The sequence below is a fragment of the Zonotrichia leucophrys genome, chromosome 1A (genome assembly GCF_028769735.1).
Source record: "Zonotrichia leucophrys gambelii isolate GWCS_2022_RI chromosome 1A, RI_Zleu_2.0, whole genome shotgun sequence".
Lineage (NCBI taxonomy): Eukaryota > Metazoa > Chordata > Aves > Passeriformes > Passerellidae > Zonotrichia > Zonotrichia leucophrys.
This window is the reverse complement of record NC_088170.1, coordinates 72704706-72724945: the sequence shown is the minus strand read 5'-3', so window position 1 is coordinate 72724945 and position 20240 is coordinate 72704706. Positions and strand designations below refer to the sequence as shown.

At 68.6% G+C, this 20240-nt stretch overlaps 1 protein-coding gene across 1 annotated transcript in view; it reads right to left on the bottom strand.

Annotated features, from left to right (window-relative positions):
• Positions 1–6645, bottom strand: part of SND1 (staphylococcal nuclease and tudor domain containing 1) — an 80755-nt gene extending 74110 nt beyond the window's left edge. Inside the window, exons 1-3 of the mRNA XM_064703148.1 lie at positions 6480–6645; positions 2856–3005; positions 514–634 (exon numbers count right to left, since the gene is read on the bottom strand). Of these exons, the coding sequence (XP_064559218.1) occupies positions 514–634; positions 2856–3005; positions 6480–6554 (346 nt within the window). The 5' untranslated portion in view covers positions 6555–6645. The remainder of the gene's footprint in view (positions 1–513; positions 635–2855; positions 3006–6479) is intronic.
• Between the last annotated feature and the right edge of the window lie 13595 nt (positions 6646–20240).

Here is a 20240-nt window from a genome sequence, read left to right as displayed (position 1 = left end):
GACAAACCATCCTGACCCATCTTTTCCCAGGTAAAACACCCTGGAACCACCTTTTCCCAGGTAACCCATCCATCCTCCCCTGTTCCCAGCTCCCCATCCAGGTTCACCTTTCCCCAGGTACCCCATCCATCTCCCCTTTCCCCAGGTCCCCACCCATCCTCCCTTTTCCCAGGTGCCCCATCCATCTCCCCTTTCCCAGGTCCCCATCCAGGCTCCCTTTCCCAGGTCCCCGTCCATCCTCCCCTGTTCCCAGGTACTCCACTGAGGCTCCCCTGTTTCCAGGTACCCCATCCATCTCCCCGTTCCAGGTCCCCATCCATCTCACCTTTCCCCAGGTCCCCATCCATCTCCCCTGTTCCCAGGTACCCCATCCATCTCCCCTTTCCCAGGTCCCCATCCATCTCCCCTTTCCCAGGTCCCCATCCATCTCCCCATTCCCAGGTGCCCATCCAGGCTCACCTTTGCCCAGGTGCCCCATCCATCTCCCCGTTCCCAGGTGCCCATCCATCTCACCTTTGCCCAGGTAGACCATGCCATACTCGCGGCCCTGCGGGGTCTTGTACTCCACGGTGAAGCACACCTCCTTCCCGATCAGCTTCTTCCGCAGGAACTCCCGTGCTGGGAAGCCCCAGGGCTGCGGGCACGGAGGCACCGTGAGCCGGGGGGGCCCGGGCAGGGCAGGGGGAGCAGCCCCCAGTGCCCCCGGAGCCCCCAAAACTCTGCCAGGAACCGGCTCCTGGGGAGCAACTCCCACAAAAGGGTTCCAAAGAGCTCCGGGGCAGCCCCGGCTCCCATGGGGGCACTGAGAGAGCTGTGGGGCAGGAAGGCAGCGGGGTTTGCAGCTCTGGCAGCCCCGCCGGGTTCTGGGGCACGGCAGGCTCGGGAGCGCGCTCCCGTTCCCGCTCCCGTTCCCGGTGCGCGCTCCCGCTCCGGGCCCGGCGGGTGGGCGGGAGCGCGGCCGGAGGTGGGAACATGACGCGCTCATAAACAATTAGCGGGGCTGACAGGCGTCACTTTGGCAGAGAGTGACATTTAGAGGCTGTTGGGAAGACAAAACTCCCCAGGGAGAGCAATTATCTGCCAGCGCTGCTCCCGCCGCCCCCGGCCCGCGGGAGGGGGGCCGGGCCCGCCGCCACCGGCACCGGCACCGAGGGCCCGAGCGGCTGCGGGACCGCCCCGAGCGGCTGCGGGACCGCCCCGGGGCCCAGAGCATCCCCCGAGGCCCGAAACAGCCACAGCGTGTGCCCCAGAGCATCCTCCGAGTCCCAAAGCACCCCTCATGTGCCCTAAAACAGACACCCCATGTGCCCCAGAGCATCCCTGAGTCCCAAATCACTCCCTGTGCCCAAAAACAGCCACCTCATGTGCCCCAAAACAGCCACAGCGTGTGCCCCAAAGCATCTCTGAGTCCCAAATCACTCCCTGTGCCCAAAAACAGCCACCTCATGTGCCCCAAAACAGCCACAGCGTGTGCCCCAAAGCATCTCTGAGTCCCAAACCACCCCATGTGCCCCAAACCAACCACCCCATGTGCCCAAAACCACCCCCGTGTGCGCCAAACCATGCCATGGGTACCCCAAACCACTCCTTTACATGCCCCAAACCATCCCCCCTGTGCCACAAACCAATCCATGAGTACCAAGCCGTACCCCATGTGCCCCAAGCCATCCCCCAGACTATTCCCTGTGTTGCCCCAAACTATCCCCTGAGTCCCAAACTGCCCCCCAAGCCCCAACACAGCCACCCCATGTGCCCCAAACCACCCTCCTGTGTCCCCCACAACACTGTTCCCAAGTGCAGAGGGACAAAGAAGGAGCAGATCCCCTCAAGCCCCTCCGTGTGTCCCTGCCAGGCTCCTTGCCCCATCCCTGTCCCTGTCCCCTGTGTCCCTCACCTCGTCAGGAGTGTCCCTGCTATCAGGCTGGCTGGCGTTGGCACGCCGTGCCAGGCTCCCTGCCCCATCCCTGTCCCCATGGCTGTCCCCTGTGCCCCTCACCTCGTCAGGAGTGTCCCTGCTATCAGGCTGGCTGGCGTTGGCACGCCGTGCCAGGCTCCCTGCCCCATCCCTGTCCCCATGGTGTCCCCGTGTCCCCATGACTGTCCCCTGTGTCCCTCACCTCGTCAGGAGTGTCCCTGCTGTCGGGCTGGCTGGCGTTGGCACGCCGTGCCAGGCTCCCTGCCCATCCCTGCCCCCATGGCTGTCCCCTGTGCCCCCTCACCTCGTCAGGAGTGTCCCTGCTATCAGGCTGGCTGGCATTGGCACGCCATGCCAGGCCCCCTGCCCCACCCCATGCCCATGACTGTCCCCTGTGCCCCTCACCTCGTCAGGAGTGTCCCTGCTGTCGGCTGGCTGGCGTTGGCACGCCGTGCCAGGCTCCCTGCCCCCATGGTGTCCCCTGTGTCCCCGTGGCTGTCCCCTGTGCCCCTCACCTCGTCAGGAGTGTCCCTGCTATCAGGCTGGCTGGCGTTGGCACGCCGTGCCAGGCCCCCTGCCCCACCCCATGCCCATGACTGTCCCCTGTGCCCCTCACCTCGTCAGGAGTGTCCCTGCTGTCGGGCTGGCTGGCGTTGGCACGCCGTGCCAGGCTCCCTGCCCCGTCCCTGTCCCCATGGTGTCCCCTGTGTCCCCGTGGCTGTCCCCTGTGCCCCTCACCTCGTCAGGAGTGTCCCTGCTATCAGGCTGGCTGGCGTTGGCACGCCGTGCCAGGCTCCCTGCCCCATCCCTGTCCCCATGGTGTCCCCTGTGCCCCTCACCTCGTCAGGAGTGTCCCTGCTGTCGGGCTGGCTGGCGTTGGCACGCCGTGCCAGGCTCCCTGCCCCATCCCTGTCCCCATGGTGTCCCCTGTGCCCCTCACCTCGTCAGGAGTGTCCCTGCTGTCGGGCTGGCTGGCGTTGGCACGCCGTGCCAGGCTCCCCGCACGGATGTTGCTGAGGTTGATCTGCCGCTCCGGGGGCGGCCCACCACGGGGCTGGCCCCGCACGATGATGGCACAGCCCGACAGCACCTGCGGGGACAACGGGGACACCGGGGTCAGTGGGGACAGCGGGGGACAGCGGGCAGCCCCAGCATGGCAGGGAGCAGGGATGGGAAGGTGACACGGCACGGACACGCACAATCCCAGGGACAGAATTCCAGGGACACAAATCCAGGGACACAAATCCAGGGACATGTCTTGCCCTGGCAGGGCTCAGGAACTCGGCACCACTGAGCGCCACGGGCCTGGAGAGCCAGGAGCTGCCCCAGCTGGAGATGGGGCACAATCCACGTGCTGGGCTGATCCCAGCAGGGCAGGGGGATCCTGCCCCTGTGAGACCCCACCTGCAGAGCAGCCCCAGACACAGCAGAGAGCCCAGAGAGGTCCCAGTGCTGCTGCAGGGCTGGAGCCCCTCAGCTCCCAGGGAGCCAGGCTGGGAGAGCTGGGGGTGCCCAGCCTGGAGAGGAGAAGGATCCAGGGAGAGCTGAGAGCCCCTGGCAGGGCCTGCAGGGGGACTGGGGACAAGGCCTGCAGGGACAGCACCCAGGGAATGGCTCCCACTGCCAGAGGGCAGCCATGGGTGGCATCTTGGCAATGAGCAATTCCTGCCTGGGCTGGCATTGCCAGAGCAGCTGGGGCTGCCCCTGATCCCTGCAGTGCCCAAGGCCAGGCTGGGCACTGGGGCTGGAGCAGCCTGGCACAGTGGGAGGTGTCCCTGCCATGGCAGGGGTGGCACTGCAGGGGCTCTGGGGTCCCTCAGAGCTCAGCACACCCAGACACGGGGTCACCTCCATGCACACAGAACCCCAAGGAGGATTTGGAAAATCGGGATTTTACACCAGGTGGATGAGCCCAGCTGGGCCATGTCCCACCACAGCTCTGGCTCCGAGAGCTCCGGGCTGGGCAGTGCCAGCCAATGCCCTTTGCCAGGGTTCCCTCACACCCCCAGGCACATTCCCCAGGTCCTGCAGCAGGGCTGGGCTCTGGGCCAGCAGCCAGGGTGTGCTGGGATCTCCCTGTTCCCAACGGGATCTCCCTGTCCCCTCTCCCAGCTCTCTGAGCCAGCCTGGGGTCAGTCCCAGTGCCTGCCCTGGCTCCCCACACCCGAAATCCCCATGGATGCTCGCAGGGATCCCAAACCCCTCCAGCTGTGTCCCATCACCAGAGGGAGCCCAGCAAAGGCTCTGTGCTCTGTGCTTAAGGCTTAGAGGTTCCATGGCTGTAATTAACCTTAATCTTTAATTGACAGGGTGCGGGGATGCTGGAGCTGCTCTGCTCAATGCCCAGCACGAGCCGTGGGTCCCGTGGTGGGCTCCTTGTGGAGCTGCTCCGTGTCCCAGGGTCAGAGCAGGGCTTTGGGGGACATTCCATCCCAGCTCCTGACCCCTGTCCCTGCCCATGGAGTGGCCACACGCCCATGTGGCTGTGGGGATCCCCCAGCAGCTGGGGAACAGCTCCAGGGATGGCAATGGGATTGGGACACTGTCCCAGCAGCCAGGTGCCACTGTCCCACCCTGCCAGCAAGAGCCACCCCACAGCCCATCTGTCCCACTGAGGGCTCCATCAGGGAAATCTGGGCTTAAACCAGGCTTAATCCAGCCTGGAAACAGCACAGGCACACGGGTGCACAGACCCAATTCGGGCTGCCAAGGTGGCTCCAGAGCAGCGAAATCCCACGGGCACATCCAGAATCCAGGGCTGCCCCTGTGGGCACAAAGGGTTAAAAATCCTGCCAGGAGTGGGAGGAAAGTTCCTGCTCCCCATCCCCATCCTGCTGCCCAACCCCTGCTCTCAAAGCCCGTAGCCTGGCTGTGATCGCAGTGAGCTGCGCCGTGATTGCAACAGGAAGGTGCAAAAAACCCCAAAAACCTCAAAGCTGTGACGGAGCGCAGCAGAGCACGAGGCTGGCACCACAGAGAGCCAGGGACCCTCTCCCCGGGGGATTTTGGGCTGCCTGGCCTGGAAGGGAGCACAGAGCACACCCCGGGCTACAGGGCACAGGCACAGCTGCCTGCCAGCCAGCAGACCCCAAAATCCTGCTGTGGATCCCCGTCCCCACAGATGGATCGGGCACAAGCAGCCAGGGGAGGGTTTCCTGAGCACCCCAAAACCTGCAGGGTGGGCAGGAGCCAGGGCAGGGTGGCAGCAGCAGATCCCCCATCACCAGTGACACATGGCACGGGGATGGTGCTAGAGCAGACCTGCGGTGTCCCCAGACCCCTGGTGTCCCCAGACCCCTGGTGTCTGACCACAGACCCTCAGTTATCACCCCCAGACTCAGTGCCCATCCCAAACCTCTGGGATCCATCCCTAGATCCCTGCCATGCGTCCCCAGCCTTGCAGGGTCCATCCCGCGGTGTCCCCAGCCCTGTCCCCAGCACGGCCACCGGCTCGGGCTGCAGTGACAGCCGGGAGCAGGTCTCACTGCAGAGGCAGCCGGGGGTGAAGGGGCCAGCAGAGACCCCCGGAGCCACCCGGACTCGGGCACGGCAATCGGGGGGTTCGGGGGCATGGCAGGGAACGGGCTGGGGCGGGACAGGGACGGGAGGGGACACGGGACAAGGACATGGGGACAGGACCAGGAGGGGACAGAGGACAGGGACACGGGACAGGGACACGGGACGGGGACACGGGATGGGAACACGGGACGGGGACACAGAATAGGGACAGGAACTCAGGATGGGGACATGGGACGGGGACACAGAATAGGGGCACGAGACAGGGGACACGGGATGGGAACACGGGACCGGGACACGGGACATGGGAACAGGGACACGGGACGGGGACACAGGATGGGGACACGGGACAGGGACACGGCGCCCGGCACTGAACCCGACCTTCGCTCCCGCGGCCCCGCTGCCGGCACACGTGGGGCCCTGGCGCGGGGGATCGGGACCCTTCCCGGAGACCCCGGAGGGACCGGGGAACCCCAAACCAGCGCTGTCCGGTGGGGACCCGACCGGGGCCCGGGGATCCCGCCCCGCCCCGCCCCGGGGATGCCCCGGGAGGGGCGGCGAGCGGAGCACGTGCGGCACCCCCGGGACGGCCCCGCCGCCGGCGGCACCGCGAGGCCGCTGCTCCGCCACCCTCGGGGCTCCGGGGCTCCGGCACCGGCAGCGAGCGGGAGCAGCGGCTCCGGGACCCCAAACTCTTCCTGCCCAGCCCAGCAGCCGGGACGGCACCGGGAGCGCGCAGTGCCCGGTGCCGGGGTGTGGGGGACCGGGCTGTAGGGGGATCCCAGGGTGCAGCGAGAGGCGCCGGGCAGCGGGCGGTAACGGATCAGCAACTGCCGCCCTACGGGGCCCGGGAGCACCGGACGGGCTGCACCGGGCACGGGGAGCCGGGCACCGGGCAGGGAGCGGACAGGCTCCCGGTTACCGGGAGGAGAGGCGGGCAGCGGAGCGGAGCCCCGGGCCCCGGAGGAGCCTGCGGGAGATGGGGGTCCCCGGTCGGTCAGCGGCGAGGCGCGGGGTCGGTGCGGGGAGCGGCGGGCACAGCCCTTACCATCTTGACGATGCCGCGCTGGACGACGGGCGGCGGCGCGGAGCCGCCCTGGCCGGGGTTGGCCGCGGAGGCCATGGCGAGGCCGGGCGGGCGGAGAGGCCGGGTCGGGCCGGGCCGGGCAGGGGCGGCGGGAGCGCGGCGGGGCCCGGGGCGAGCGCGGAAGGGACCGCGGGGCGGGGCCTGAGCCGAGCAGGGGGGCGCGGCCTCCGCGCGGCTCCGCCCCCCCAGCGCGGCCGGCGGCCAACGGGCGGCCGCTCCCGCCGCGCGCGCCGCCCCGCCCCGCCGAGCCTTGGCCAATGGCGGCGCGCTGCCGGTGACGTCGCTCCCCGCGCGGCCACGCCCCAAGCCCGGCGCGCGGTAGGGGGGGCGGGACTTCCGGGGCGCGCGGCGCCAGGGACACGTCGGCAAAGGCCGCCCGCGCGCACACGTGGCCTCGCGCCGCCACGGGGGCGGGGCCAACTCGGGACACGCCCTTTTCCGTCACAGAGGGGGCGGGGCTTGGTGGGGACACACCTTTTTTCGTCAGCGGCGCGCGCCAACCCCGGCGCCGGACCGAGGTGGGTCTGGGGTCCCGGGGGTCGCCCTTGCGGCGACCCCCGGGACCCCAGACCCACCTCGGTCCGGCGCCGGGGTTGGGAGAGACCCCAGACCCACCTCGGTCTGGTCCCGACGTTGGAAGGGACCCCAGACCCTCCCGTCCGTGGGTGACCCCGATTCCCGCAGCCCCGAGCGGGGGAACCCTCCCGCCGTGTCCCGTGTCACCGGCTGGGGTCCCCGGAGCAGCCCCCGCCCCTTTCCCGAGGGTCCCCCTCCCGCATTTTGCTGCACCGGCTGTGCCAGGGTGTCCCAGTCCATGAGGAATCCTCATCCCACCCTCTCCCTACCTGCCACAACATTCCACTGCTTCCGACCTCCCTGCTCCAGCTCTTTCATGATAATTTATTAATTTATTGGTTTTCTCCCCGTTTTTAATACTCAGACCCTTTTTTCGGGGCAGGAAATCTCTGCCCAAAAACCAGGACAAGCAGCTCCATTATCCTGATCCCTGGAATTTCTGGGCCTGCCACATCACTGTCCCATCCTGCACCTGCATTCCACCAGAGATGATGGGCAGCACACCTACAAGCCCCCAAATTGCCTCTTTTAGCCCGAATCCTGTAATAATCATCATTTTGATGGAAAAGAAAGTGAAATTGTGGGTGGGAACGTGGGGATAAACTCCGTTTTCTTGGTCGGCTGAGTCATCCGGGCTTTTAACTTCCACCCGTGCTTTCTGCAGGGGAAAACAATGGGATTTTCCAGGCATCCTGGTGCTCGGTGAGGAGCAGGGTGACCTTCTGCAGGGAGAAAGCCCAGAACGGTGCAAAACGGCCTTGGAGGGACAGAGGGAGGGAAATCAGGGAATCCTGGCATGGTTTGGGTGGGAAGGGACCCCAGAGCCCTCCAGTGCCACCCCTGCCATGGCAGGGACACCTCCCACTGTGCCAGGCTGCTCCAGCCCCAGTGCCCAGCCTGGCCTTGGGCACTGCCAGGGATGGGGATGCTGAGTGGATGCCCTGGGAGCTGCTCCTCATCCCTCTGCCCTCCCAGCCCTCTGGAGCTGGCTCTGAGGAGAGGGAACACCAGGAACTGGGTGTGGAGCACTGGAACGGCCAGGCCTCCTCTGGGCAGGGATGGGAATTCCCAAATCTGGTTATCCCAAATCTGGCTATCCCAGCACCCAACCCTGTGTGCAGCCTGGGGGTGCCCTGGGACTGGGGGTGCCCTGGGACCTGGTTCCCCTGAGCCACTGGCAGGTGTTCCCTGTGGGATGGGGGCCCTGCTCCTGCCAGTGCCACTCAGGGAAAGCAGGCACTGAGCTCCAGACAAAACCCCAGCAATGAGCTGTGGTGCTTTGGCAGCTTTGCCTCGCTGCAGAAATCTCCTGGGATAACGGCATTCCCTGTTCTGCTCCCTCTGTGTCCCTGTTCCCATTCCCGTTCCACTCCATGCCCCCAATCCATTCCCTCCCTGTCCCTGTTCCTGTGCCACTCCAGGTCCCTGTTCCACCTTCTCCGTTTCCCTGGTCCTGTGTCCCTCCATGTCCCTGTTCTATCCTATCCCTGTTCCTGTTCCCTTGTCCCTCCATGCCCGTGTTCCATCCCCTTCATGTCCCTGTTCCACCTTCTCCCTGTCCCTGTTCCCGTGTCCCTTCATGTCCCTGTTCTGTCCCATCTCTGTCACTGCTCCTTTGTCCCTCCCTGTCCCTGCTCCTGTGCCACTCCATGCCCATGTTCCATCCCCTCCATGTCCCTGTTCCACCTTCTTCATTTCCCCAGTCCCATGTCCCTCCATGTCCCTCTTCCTGTGCCACTCCATGTCCCTGTTCCTCCCTGTTCCCATGTCCCTCCCTGTCCCTGTGCCCCCTGTCCCATTCCCGGGCAGTGCTCCTGTCCCTCCTCTGGCGGAGCAGGTCCCCTCCCATCTCCCAGCTCTTTGCCCACTGTCCCTGCAGGGTCCCTCTCTCCAGACCCCAGTCCCCAGCACACCCCGCTCCTGCTGCCAGCCAGCAATGGGGACAAGGATCCGCTGTCCATGGGCGGGGAGGGCTCAGCGCCCCCTCCCTGAAGGGACACCGGAGGGCAGAGACCCCTGGGCACGGTCACTGGGATCGGGGAGAGACCCCTGGGCACGGTCACTGGGATCGGGGAGAGACCCCTGGGCACTGGGATCAGGGACAGACCCTTTGGGCACGATCACTGGGATCAGGGAGAGACCCCTGGGCACGGTCACTGGGATCAGAGAGAGACCCTCTGGGCACGGTCACTGGGATCAGGGAGAGACCCTTTGGGCACGGTCACTGGGATCGGGGACAGGGCAGAGCAGAGGGCAGCGATCCCCGAGCCAGGGAGAGCTGCCCGGGGCTCTCCCGGTCCCTCCCTCTGGAACAGCCCAGAGACACCGAGAGGGGATGGGGATGGGATGAGATGGGATGGAGATCGGATGGAAACGCAATGTGGGGAGTAGGATCGGGAATGCAGATGGAGATGGTCTGGGAGTGGAGGAGGAGATAAAAGCAGAGTTGGTGGCAGAGATGGAGACGAAGTAGAGGTGAAAGCAGAGAGGAAAAAGATACAAAGACGGAGATTAAGACAAAATACAGATGGAGATGGAGACTAACACACGAATACGGAGGCAGAAATGAAGGTGCAGATGAAAATGGAGATGGGTATAAGGGTGGAGGTGGTGGATCTGCTCAGTTGGATCCCTGTGCCCTGCAAACTCCCCGCAGAGCCGTGGGGACAGCCCTCCCTGCTGAGCTGCTGCCTTTCCTGGGACATGCCCTCCTTTGGGGAGCTCTGTGCTCCCGTCCAGAGCCCCCGGTGCCCCCAACACGCCCCTGATCCTGCCTGGGGACAGGGTTCTTCCTTTCCCTTTCCCTTTCCCTTTCCCTTTCCCTTTCCCTTTCCCTTTCCCTTTCCCTTTCCCTTTCCCTTTCCCTTTCCCTTTCCCTTCCCCTTCCCCTTCCCCTTCCCCTTCCCCTTCCCCTTCCCCTTCCCTTATCTGGAGTGACCAGGTGCTGGCAGCAGGGGACACTCGGGTCCCCACCACCCCGCGCTGTGTGCTGGCATTCACGGCCACCAGGGCAGAGGCACCGTGTGCCAATTGCTGCCCGCAGGCAGCCCAGCATCCCCCGCCTTTCCGAGGGAAGCGTCCCCTCGCTATCCCTGGGGTGCTCAGCGCCCTCAGAATGCCCGCAAAAGCTCTTCCCGAGGGGCAGGGCGAGGCCACAGGAGCACAAATGTCGCGGTGGGTCCTGGATCTTCCCTCCACCTCTCCAGAGCTCTGTCCCCACCTCTCCGTGTCCCCAGATCTGTCCCCACTGCTCCCCCTCTGCCTTTGCCCCTCTCCAAGCTCCCTGATTGCACCTCCACACCTCTCCACCTCTCCTTTCCCCCCCTCTCCCTCCATGTCTTCACACCTTCACCTCTCCACCTTTCCATGTCGCCATAATTCTGCCTCCACCTCTCCATCTCTCCACCTCTCCATCTCTCTGTCTCTCCATTTTAGCATTTCTCCACTTCTGCCTTTTCCCCTCTCTGTGTCCATATGTCTCCATGTCTCCCCCTCTCCACATTGCCACCTCTCCATGTCCCAACACCTGTCCCCCCTCTCCTCCCCATCTCCTCCGCTCCTCCTCTCCCTTTCACCACCTCTCCATCCGTCTCTCCACCTCTCCCGTGCCCTCCTCTCTCCCTCCGTCTCCTCCCGACTCCGTCCCTCCGCGTCTCCCCCTCTCCATTCCACCCCCTCTCCATCTCTGCTCTGCACGTGTCCGTCTCTCTTACACCTCCCCACATCTCCCGGTCCCGTCTCTGCCGCTCTCCCCGCTCTCTCCCCGCTCCGTCCCCGCCTTTTCCCGGCCCGCTTTCCGGTGCCCGAGGCCGCAGCCGCCGCCGCGCCCGGGACGCGCCAGGGACGCACGGCCCGGTGCCCGCCGCCGCCGCCTCCCCCGGGCCCGCGGGGCTGCCCCGGCTCCCCGGGCGGCTCCGGGGCCTCCTCCCGCCGCCGGGGCAGCGCGGGGTCGGCCCGGGAGCGGCGCGGGGCCGGCCGGGGCTGTGCGCACCGGAGCCCGGCGCGCCCGTTCCCAGCGCGCACGGCCCGGGGGCAGCCCCGCCGCTCGCGGGCCGGCTCCGAGCCCCCCGCGCCGCCCCCCGCCCAGGCCCGGGGGCTCGGGGACAGGCCCGGGCCCGGCGCCCCCGCGCCGCCGCCGAGCCCCGCGCCCCGCTCCCCGCGGCCGCGTTACGCACGGGGCCGGCCGGGCCCGGGGGCTCCGCCGGGGCTCCCCCACGGCCGGCGCGGAGCGGGGGGTCCCGGGCGGCCGGCGCCGAGCGGGGGGACCCGGCCCTGGGCGCGGGCGCTCCCCGCGCCGCCGGGAGCCCTCGCCCGGCCCCGGGGTGCGGGACAGCCGGGGCGCCCCGGGGGCGGCGGGGGGGCGGCCGGCGGCTCCCCGGGGACCGGGGCCGGGCCCGGGCCCCGCAGGGCCGTGGTTAATGTGTAATTCGGAGCATATGGTATTTTCCAAAGGCGGGCAGCAGCGCGGAGTCCGGGGGCCGGGGCCGGGGTGCAAATAACGCTGGATGACTCGCGGGGCCGGGCACGGAGGGCCATGGTGATGGGCTCCTCGCTGGCTAATATTTGCTCTTCAAATATTTTACTTGAAAGGTTTACAACGTTGTTTTTTTTTTTAATCTTCCAAGAAGGGGCCATCTGTGCCGGTGCTCGCCTGGAGCACACCGGGGAGTCCCCGCCGGGGCCCAGCCGCCACCCCGGGGGCCGCCTTCTATTTGTTCAGCACCCAAAATAAATTAGATCGATGTAATAAAAGCGAAGGTGGATTTATGATTGAATCCCATATGTCCCTGTTTGCTTTGCGGGAGAACGCGGGAGCGAAGCCCCTCGGGGGGCACTGCCGGGGGATCCCCGGGGATGCTCCGGGACGCGGGGAAGCGCCGGGGCCGTGCTGTCCGCCGGCCGCAGGTGCTGAAACTCCGGCGCTCACCCGGCACCGGCTCCGAGCCCGGCCCGGGGGGCCCCGAGCGCCCCCAGGTCCCGACGGAGCCCCCGGGCCGGGCGTGCGCTGGGCGCGGTCAGCTCGGGCCGCCCCTTCCTCCCCGAGCTCCTCTCCCTCCCGCGGTGACATCACGGCCCCGCTGGCGGCGCTGAGCGCCCGCCCGGCCCCGGCACGCTCCGGTCCGGCTGCCCCGAGGCTGCACAGGTACCTCCTTGCGCCGCTGCGGCGTCCCCGCTGTCCCGAGCGCCCTTCCCTGCGTGTGGAGCTGCAGGGGCCGCTGCAGGAATTGGTGGGGATCGCGCTTTGACCTGGAGAGCTCCGGGGTCCCCCGGCTCTGGCCCGGCCTCGCTGCTCCCCGCTGGCTTCGCGCAAGGACCGAGCTCATCCCGGCCCCGGGGCCCCTCGGCACCGTCCCAGGGGCACCCGCAGCTCGGCTTTCCAGCGCTCCCAGCCTCCCCACGGGCTTTCCTGGGGCACAGAAATCCCTGTGCCACCTGCGGGCACAGCACGGCCAAGGCAGGAGCGCTGGGGCTGCGCTGCCCCGAGGGGACTCGTGTCCCGCTCCTCCTTCCCTCCTTCCCTCCCGGAGCAGCCTCCGCGCATCGCCCGGGGCCGATCCAGCCCTCTCCGAGCTGGGGCAGGCGGGATGCGCCTCGGCTTTGCCGCTCACCTTGTCCCTATTGTTGGATTTATTTGGCTTTTCCCGAATTTCCGAGGGTCGGTGTCACCAAACTCCCTCGGGCTGTGCGGTGGGATTTGGGGACTGTGGGGGTGCCGGGAGGGTTTTGGGGTGTTCCAGGTGGACTGGGGGCTCTGAAAAGGCCGTGGGGGAGCAGCAGCCGCCAGGCTCGGTGGCACCTCTGTGGCTGCGCTGCTGCTCAGGCAGGAGAGGCACCGGCACCGGGGTCCCTGTGGGAATCCTGCCGGGAAATCCTACGGAGCCAGGCTGGGAGGGCTGGGGGTGTCCAGCATGGAGGCAGAAAGGTTCCAGGGAGAGCTGAGAGCCCCTGGCAGGGCCTGCAGGGGGACTGGGGACAAGGCCTGCAGGGACAGCACCCAGGGAATGGCTCCCACTGCCAGAGGGCAGCCATGGGTGGCATCTTGGCAATGAGCAATTCCTGCCTGGGCTGGGAGGGTGGTGGGCGTGGGGGATCCCTCCATCTCCATTCCCTGTGGATCCCGGCACTCAGCTGGGCTGGGCTGGGCGTGGGGACCCCCCTGTGCCCCGTGGGGTGCCCGGGGAGCTCTGCAGGCGCTGGGATGTGGCTCAGCCACGGCGGCTCCGCTCCGTGCCTCGGCAGCACCGGCAGCATCTCCCGAGCCTCTCCAGAGCCCTGTGACCTCTTTTCCGGCTCTTTACCTTGTGCCTGGAGCACAAGGACTTCCCGAGTTGCCCCCAAGTGTTCCCATCCTCTGCTCCACGATTCCTGCCCCTGTCCCTCCTCCTCGCCGCAGGGTCGTGGCTGAGCCCTGGACAGCGGCGCTCATTTATCCGGCCCTACAGCATCCCCCGTGTCCCACGGGGAACTCCCAGGCACCCACAGCCCCTGAGGCCTCTCCACGATGCAACACCGAGGTGAGGAGCGCGGCGTGCCCGGCGGGACCCGGGGATGCGCCGTGCCACCATTCCCTGCTCCGCCCGGCCGCCCATTCACCCGCGGCTCCGCAGAGCCCTCCCGGCCCCGGGCACACCCAGCCCCGCAGCCTGTCACCCCCTGCCCTTCCCAAATTCCCCCCGTGCTCTTCCTGGGCGTGTTTTCCTGCTTCCTGGGGCCGGCGTCCCCATTCCCTGCCGGCACCCACCCCCAGCACCGAGCCCTGCGTCCCTCAGGGCTCCAGCTCCCCCTGCCCAGCCCCTGCAGCCCCCTCAGCTCCCCCTGCCCAGCCCCTGCAGCCCCCTCAGCTCCCCGCTCTGTCCCCATCCCCGGTGCCGTTCTGGGGAGCCGGGAAGGCAGGAGCGGCGGCCCCGCTGCCCCCAGCCCTGTCGCCCTCCCCAGGGCCCAGCGGGGTGAACCAGCTCGGGGGGCTCTTCCTGAACGGGCGCCCCCTCCCCACGTGCAAGAGGCAGAGAATCATCGCGCTGGCGGCGAGCGGCGCCCGCAGCTCCGACATCTCCCGCAGCCTCAAGGTGCGCCCGGCCCGGGGCTGGGGGGCTCTCCCGCCCTTCCCAAGTCCCCCCCGCGCTCAAGCTCTGTCCGCAGGTGTCCAACGGCTGCGTCAGCAAAATCCTGGGCCGCTACTACCGCACGGGGGCCGTGGGGCCCAAGGCGGCGGGGGGCAGCAAGCCCCGCATGGCCACCCCCGCCGTGGTGGCCAGGATCGCGCGGCTGAAGCTGGAGCAGCCCGGGCTCTTCGCCTGGCAGATCCGCCGGCAGCTGCACGCCGAGGGAACCTGCGCCGGCAGCGGCATCCCCAGCGTGAGTCCTGCCCGGAGCCCCGGGGCTGCGGGAATTCACCGGCCGGGCAGGGCTGGGGGTCCGACCCGCGGCCGGGGGCGGGAGGTGGGAATGGGAGCGGGGGAGGGCTCGGGACAGTGGGAATGGTGCATGGGAAAGGGCTGGGGGCAGTGGGAATGGGACAGGGAAGGGCTCGGGGCAGTGGGGATGGTGCACAGGGAAGGGCTGGGGGCAGTGGGAATGGTGAGCGGGGAAGGGCTCGGGGCAGTGAGATGGATGTCCCGAGAAGGGCTCGGTGTGATGGGAAGGGTTCGAGCCCATGGAAGGACTCGGGAATGGGAAGGACCCACAGGGAAGGGCTCAGGACAGTGGGATGGATGTCCCGGGAAGGCTCGGGGCAGTGAGATGGATGCCCGAGAAGGGCTCAGGACAGTGGGATGGATGTCCCGGGAAGGGCTCAGGACAGTGAGATGGATGCCCCGAGAAGGGCTCGGTGCGTTGGGAAGGGTTCTGACCCGTGGGAAGGACTCGGGAATGGGAAGGATGCACACGGAAGGGCTCGGTGCTTGGTGAGAAGCGGAGCTGGAGCGGGTGGGCAGGGGGAGGCCGATCGCTCCTTCCCAGCGGAATCAGAGCCCCGAGCGCCACCCCCGAGCCCGGCTCCTCCTCGGGCCGCGGGGACACCGCGGTGGCTCCGTGACAAGCGTCCCTGCCGGGCAGGGCGAGCTGCGCTCCCCAAGGACCGACCCGCCCTGCCGGTGCCCCGCCGTGCCAATGGCACCCCGTTAGATTCCGTCTGTCCCCGGGGTTCCGGGGTCCTGGGCCGCAAACCGGGAGCAGACGGGCTCGGCCCCGGGCCGGAGAACCCCTGGCTCCGGAGAGCAGCCCAGAGACAGCTGCACCTCCATTCCCGTCCCCTCCGGCACATCCCCTGTCCCCTGCCCAGGTCTCCTCCATCAACCGCGTGCTCCGGACCCTGCCCAGCGACCTCCGGCTGGCGGCCGAGCCCCGGGACCCGCGGGGTGAGCCTTGCCCCAAAGCCCGGAGCCCTCCTGACCCGTCCCGGCCCCTCCGGGGAGCCCCGGCACCGGGTCCGGCCCAGCACCGGGTCCGGCCCAGCACCGGGTCCGCCCCAGCCGCCGCCCCTCTGTCCCCGCAGGGTCCCCTCCGGCCGCGCCCCCCGCCCCGCAGTCCCCCGCGGCCCCGGGCAGCCGGGAGCCCCCACCGGGCCCCGGGCACCGGAGCGGGGGCAGGAACCGCACGGTGTTCTCCAGGCAGCAGGCGGAGGCTCTGGAGGAAGGTGCGCTCAGAGCGGGACGGAGCGGGGCTGTTCCGGGGGGAAATGCGGCTTTCGGGATGGGGTCGTGCCCCTGTGGGCGGCCCGGCCATCGCTGCGGGGCCCCAAACACCAGCACCCCAACCGCCGAGACATCCCAACCACCAAGCCCCAACGCCCAGGGCACCCCAAACCACCCCAAACCGCCCGAGACTATCCCAAACCACCCCAGAGCACCCCAAACCGCCCCAGACCATCCCAAACCACCCCAGAGCACCCCAAACCGCCCGAGACTATCCCAAACCATCCCAGAGCGTCCCAAACCGCCCAGAGCGTCCCAAACGCCCAGGGCAACACAACCATCCAAACGCCCGAGACTATTCCAAACCACCCCAGAGCGTCCCAAACGCCCCAGAGCACCCAAACGCCCCGACTAACCCAGAGCACCCCAAACCATCCCATACCCCACCAGACTACCCCAAAGCACCCAGCGCACCCCGCTCCGCTGGCCCCGCGGCCTGGCTGCAGTCACCCCCTGCCATCTCCCGCCCGGGTGCCGGGGTGGCTGTCCCGGCCCGGCCCCGCTCAGCCCGGTCCCCTTGCAGCGTTCCGGAGGGGACAGTACCCGGACAGCGCCACCCGCGAGCGCCTGGCCGCGGCCACCCGGCTGCCCGACAGCACCATCAGGGTAAGGGCCACCCGCCTGACCCGAACGGGACCCGGGCACGTCCCGGTGCCCCGAGCAGCCCGGGGGGACCGCCGGGGTCGGGGCCGCCAGTCCGGGGGACAGGGAGCCCTCCTGCCCTCGGGGACACCTCCGAACCGTGTCACCGCTGCTGGCCACGGGGCTGGGACGGGCTCCGGAGGCGGCAGTGACTGCCCAGGGCTGCGTTTGTCCTGGCTCGGGGCTCTCTCCATGCACACCCGGCACACTCCCTGGCACACTCCGTGGCACCTCCCTGGCACACTCCATGGCACACTCCATGGACCTCCCTGGCACACTCCATGGCACACTCCATGGCACACTCCATGACACACTCCTTGGCACACCTGGCACAGTACTTGATACATTCCCTGGTACACTCCATGGCACACTCCATGACACACTCCCTAGCACACCTGGCACACTCCCTGGCACACTCCATGGCACACTCCATGGCACACTCTCTGGCACACTCCATGGCACACTCCATGGCACACTCCCTGGCACACTCCATGGCACACTCCATGGCACACTCCATGACACACTCCCTAGCACACCTGGCACACTCCCTGGCACACTCCATGGCACACTCCCTGGCACACTCTCTGGCACACTCCCTGGCACACTCCATGGCACACTCCATGGCACACTCCATGACACACTCCCTAGCACACCTGGCACACTCCATGGCACACTTGGCACACTCCTTGGCACACCTGGCACAGTACTTGATACATTCCCTGGTACACTCCATGGCGCACACTCCATGGCACACTCCCTGGCACATTTCATGGCACACTCCCTGGCACACACCCCTCACACGTTCCTCCCAGCAGCTCCAGACCCACATCCCCGTGCCCCTGCCGAGCCTCCCTGGGTGCCCGGCAGCCCCTTCCCGTCCAGCCCCAGCCCCTGCCGGCCCCTGGGTGTGCAGGCAGTGCCAGCAGCGAGTCCCCCGTGCCAGGGCAGCGCTGCCCATCCGCGGGCACCCCGCAGCACGGCAGGGCACACACGAGAACAGCCCCAGGGTGCCGTGCCCTGCGCTGCTGTGTGCTCCCGGCCCGTGAGGTGGGGAAGGCACAGGATCAGAGCCTTCCTCTGCCCAGGACCGTGCCCGTTCCCGGGATGGAGCCCTTGTCCCTGTCCCTGTCCATGTCTGGGATCAGGATCCTTCTGATGCCCAGAATGAAACCCATTCCTCTGCCCGTGCCCCTGTGCATGCCTGGGACCAGGACACGGGCATTCCTTTGCCCATGTCAGGGATCGAGCTCCGTTCTGTGCCCGTGTCCCTCCCATGTGCCTGCTCACTCCCGGGCAGTGACGAGCCCGTGTGCCAGGGGCCTGGGACGGGCAGGGGCCGCAGCCTCAGCTCCCGCCCCTGCCCAGGTCTGGTTCTCGAACCGCCGAGCCAAGTGGCGACGGGAGAGCAAGCGGCAGCTGGAGGCGGGCGGAGCAGGTGACAGCGCGGGGACCGAGGGGACGGGACGTGGGACACAGGGGCGCCCCTGGGAGGGAGCGTGGCTGGCATTTGGCGCTGGGACCCCGGGGCTGCTTCCCAGAGCCCCGCTGGGAGCTGGGGAAGGGAGCCGGGACATTGTCCGAGCCAGGGCATTGTCCGGGCCAGGGCACTGTCCGAGCCAGGGCACTGTCCGAGCCGGGACATTGTCCGAGCCAGGGCACTGTCCGAGCCAGGGCATTGTCCGGGCCAGGGCACTGTCCGAGCCAGGGCATTGTCCGAGCCCGGGCACTGTCCGGGCCAGGGCACTGTCCGAGCCCGGGCACTGTCCGAGCCTGGGCACTGTCCGAGCCGGGACATTGTCCGGGCCAGGGCACTGTCCGGGACAGGGCACTGTCCGAGCCGGGACATTGTCCGGGCCAGGGCACTGTCCGGGCCAGGGCACTGTCCGAGCCAGGGCATTGTCCGGGCCAGGGCACTGTCCGAGCCAGGGCATTGTCCGAGCCAGGGCACTGTCCGAGCCGGGACATTGTCCGAGCCAGGGCATTGTCCGAGCCGGGACATTGTCCGAGCCAGGGCATTGTCCGAGCCAGGGCATTGTCCGAGCCAGGGCATTGTCCCCGCCCGTGCCCACGCAGGCTCCTGGTGCGAGTGGATCCCGCCCGCTATCGGTGCCGCCGCCGCCGCACGGGTAGGACATGGCCGCTCTCGGGGGGCTGGGGACACCCCAACCGGCTCGGGCACCCTCTGGAGCGGCGCTCCCGCCGGGAGCCCTGTCTGGAGCGTCCCGGTGCCCTCGGGGTGAGCTGGTGCCGGAGCAGCCCTGTGACACGGCGCTGTCCGGTCCCCACGCAGCCCCTCGCGGACCCCCCCGCGGGCTCGGCGCAGCCCCTGCACGGCCTCGCCCCCCAGCCGCCCCCGGCCCCGCTGCACCTCTGCGCCTCCGGGCCCTGCGCCTGGGACGACGCTTGCTGCGGTACGAGGGGCCGGCCCCGGCCGCCCCGGGCTGCTGGGGGTGCCCTGGGTGTCCCCTGCCAGGGCCCGGCCATGCCTGAGCCCCGTGTCCATCCCGCAGGTCTGGCTCCCGGCGGGACCCCCGCTCCAGCGCCCTGGCAGCCCCTGGAGAGCGCCCCCTTGGCCCTGCTGCCCCCCGGGCTGCCCCCGCTGCCAGCCTGGGGCCTGGAGCCCCGCTGAGGCCCCGCTGCCCCCCGCGCTGTCCCGGCAGGACGGGGGGCTCCGGCACCCCCCGAGCCGCGGGCTGAGGATATCCGTGCAGGGCGGGCTCCGGGGCAGCCGGGCCAGCACGGCCGGGCCAGCCCGCGGCAGGTCCCAAACCGCCTCCGGACACGGGTGGATGGCGGAATTCAGGATCCCTGACCCGACCCGGGAGGATCACCACGCCCCGGCACTCCCCCAGAGCCAGGACAGCTCTTTGGATCCCGCTGGAGCACAGGGGATGTCCCGGGTCCGGAGATCCCAACGGGGACCGATGCACCGCGGGGCTGGGGCCGGGGGTCCCGGCAGGAGCTGGGACAGAGGGGACAGCCCTGGGTGGCCGCCGCAGCTCGGGGGGCACCTCCGGCAGCTCCGCGTCCCTCGGGGCTCCGGGCTGCTGCCGTTCCCGGTATTAAAGCGCTTTTCCCACCCGCCCCGAGTGCTCCGCATCTCCTCCCGAGCCGGGCCAGCCCCGCTCCTTCTCCCTCCCGGTTCCCGGCGCTGCCCGCAGCGGAAAGGCGCAGACACCGCGGTGCTGGGGAGCACGAACAGCGTTGTTTGAACACGAGCGGGGCTGCGGCACGGGGGGCGGCAGGGGACGGGCGGGGGGACAGAGCGGCCCCGGGGCTGCGGCCCCTCGGGCCCCGCGGCGCGGCCGAACCCCAACGGAGCGGGCGGGGCCGCGCTCGGCAGCAGAACCGCGTCCGCTCCGGCTGCGCTCAGCCCAGCTGTGTCCTCAGGAACTGCAGGAAATCCCTCAGCAGGTCGCAGAACTGCAGCAGGCTCTGGTACGGCACCGAGATCAGCAGGAGCCTGTCCGCTGACTGTGTCGGTTCTGGTTCGGGGCTTGGCGCCAGCTCCTCGGGCTCCGGGGGGATGGTTGGCTCTGGTGTCGTCGGCTCCGGCAGCAGCTCTGTCTCCTCCTCTGGCTCTGGTGTCGCCTCTGGCACTAGCGATGGCTCTGGCACCGGCACTGTTGTCGGCGCTGTCGTCGGCGCTGTCGTCGGCACCGTTGTCGGCACTGTCGTCGGCACCGTTGTTGGCACCGTTGTCGGCACTGTCGTCGGCACCGTTGTCGGCACTGTCGTCGGCACTGTCGTCGGCACTGTCGTCGGCACTGTCGTCGGCACTGTCGTCGGCACTGTCGTCGGCACTGTCGTC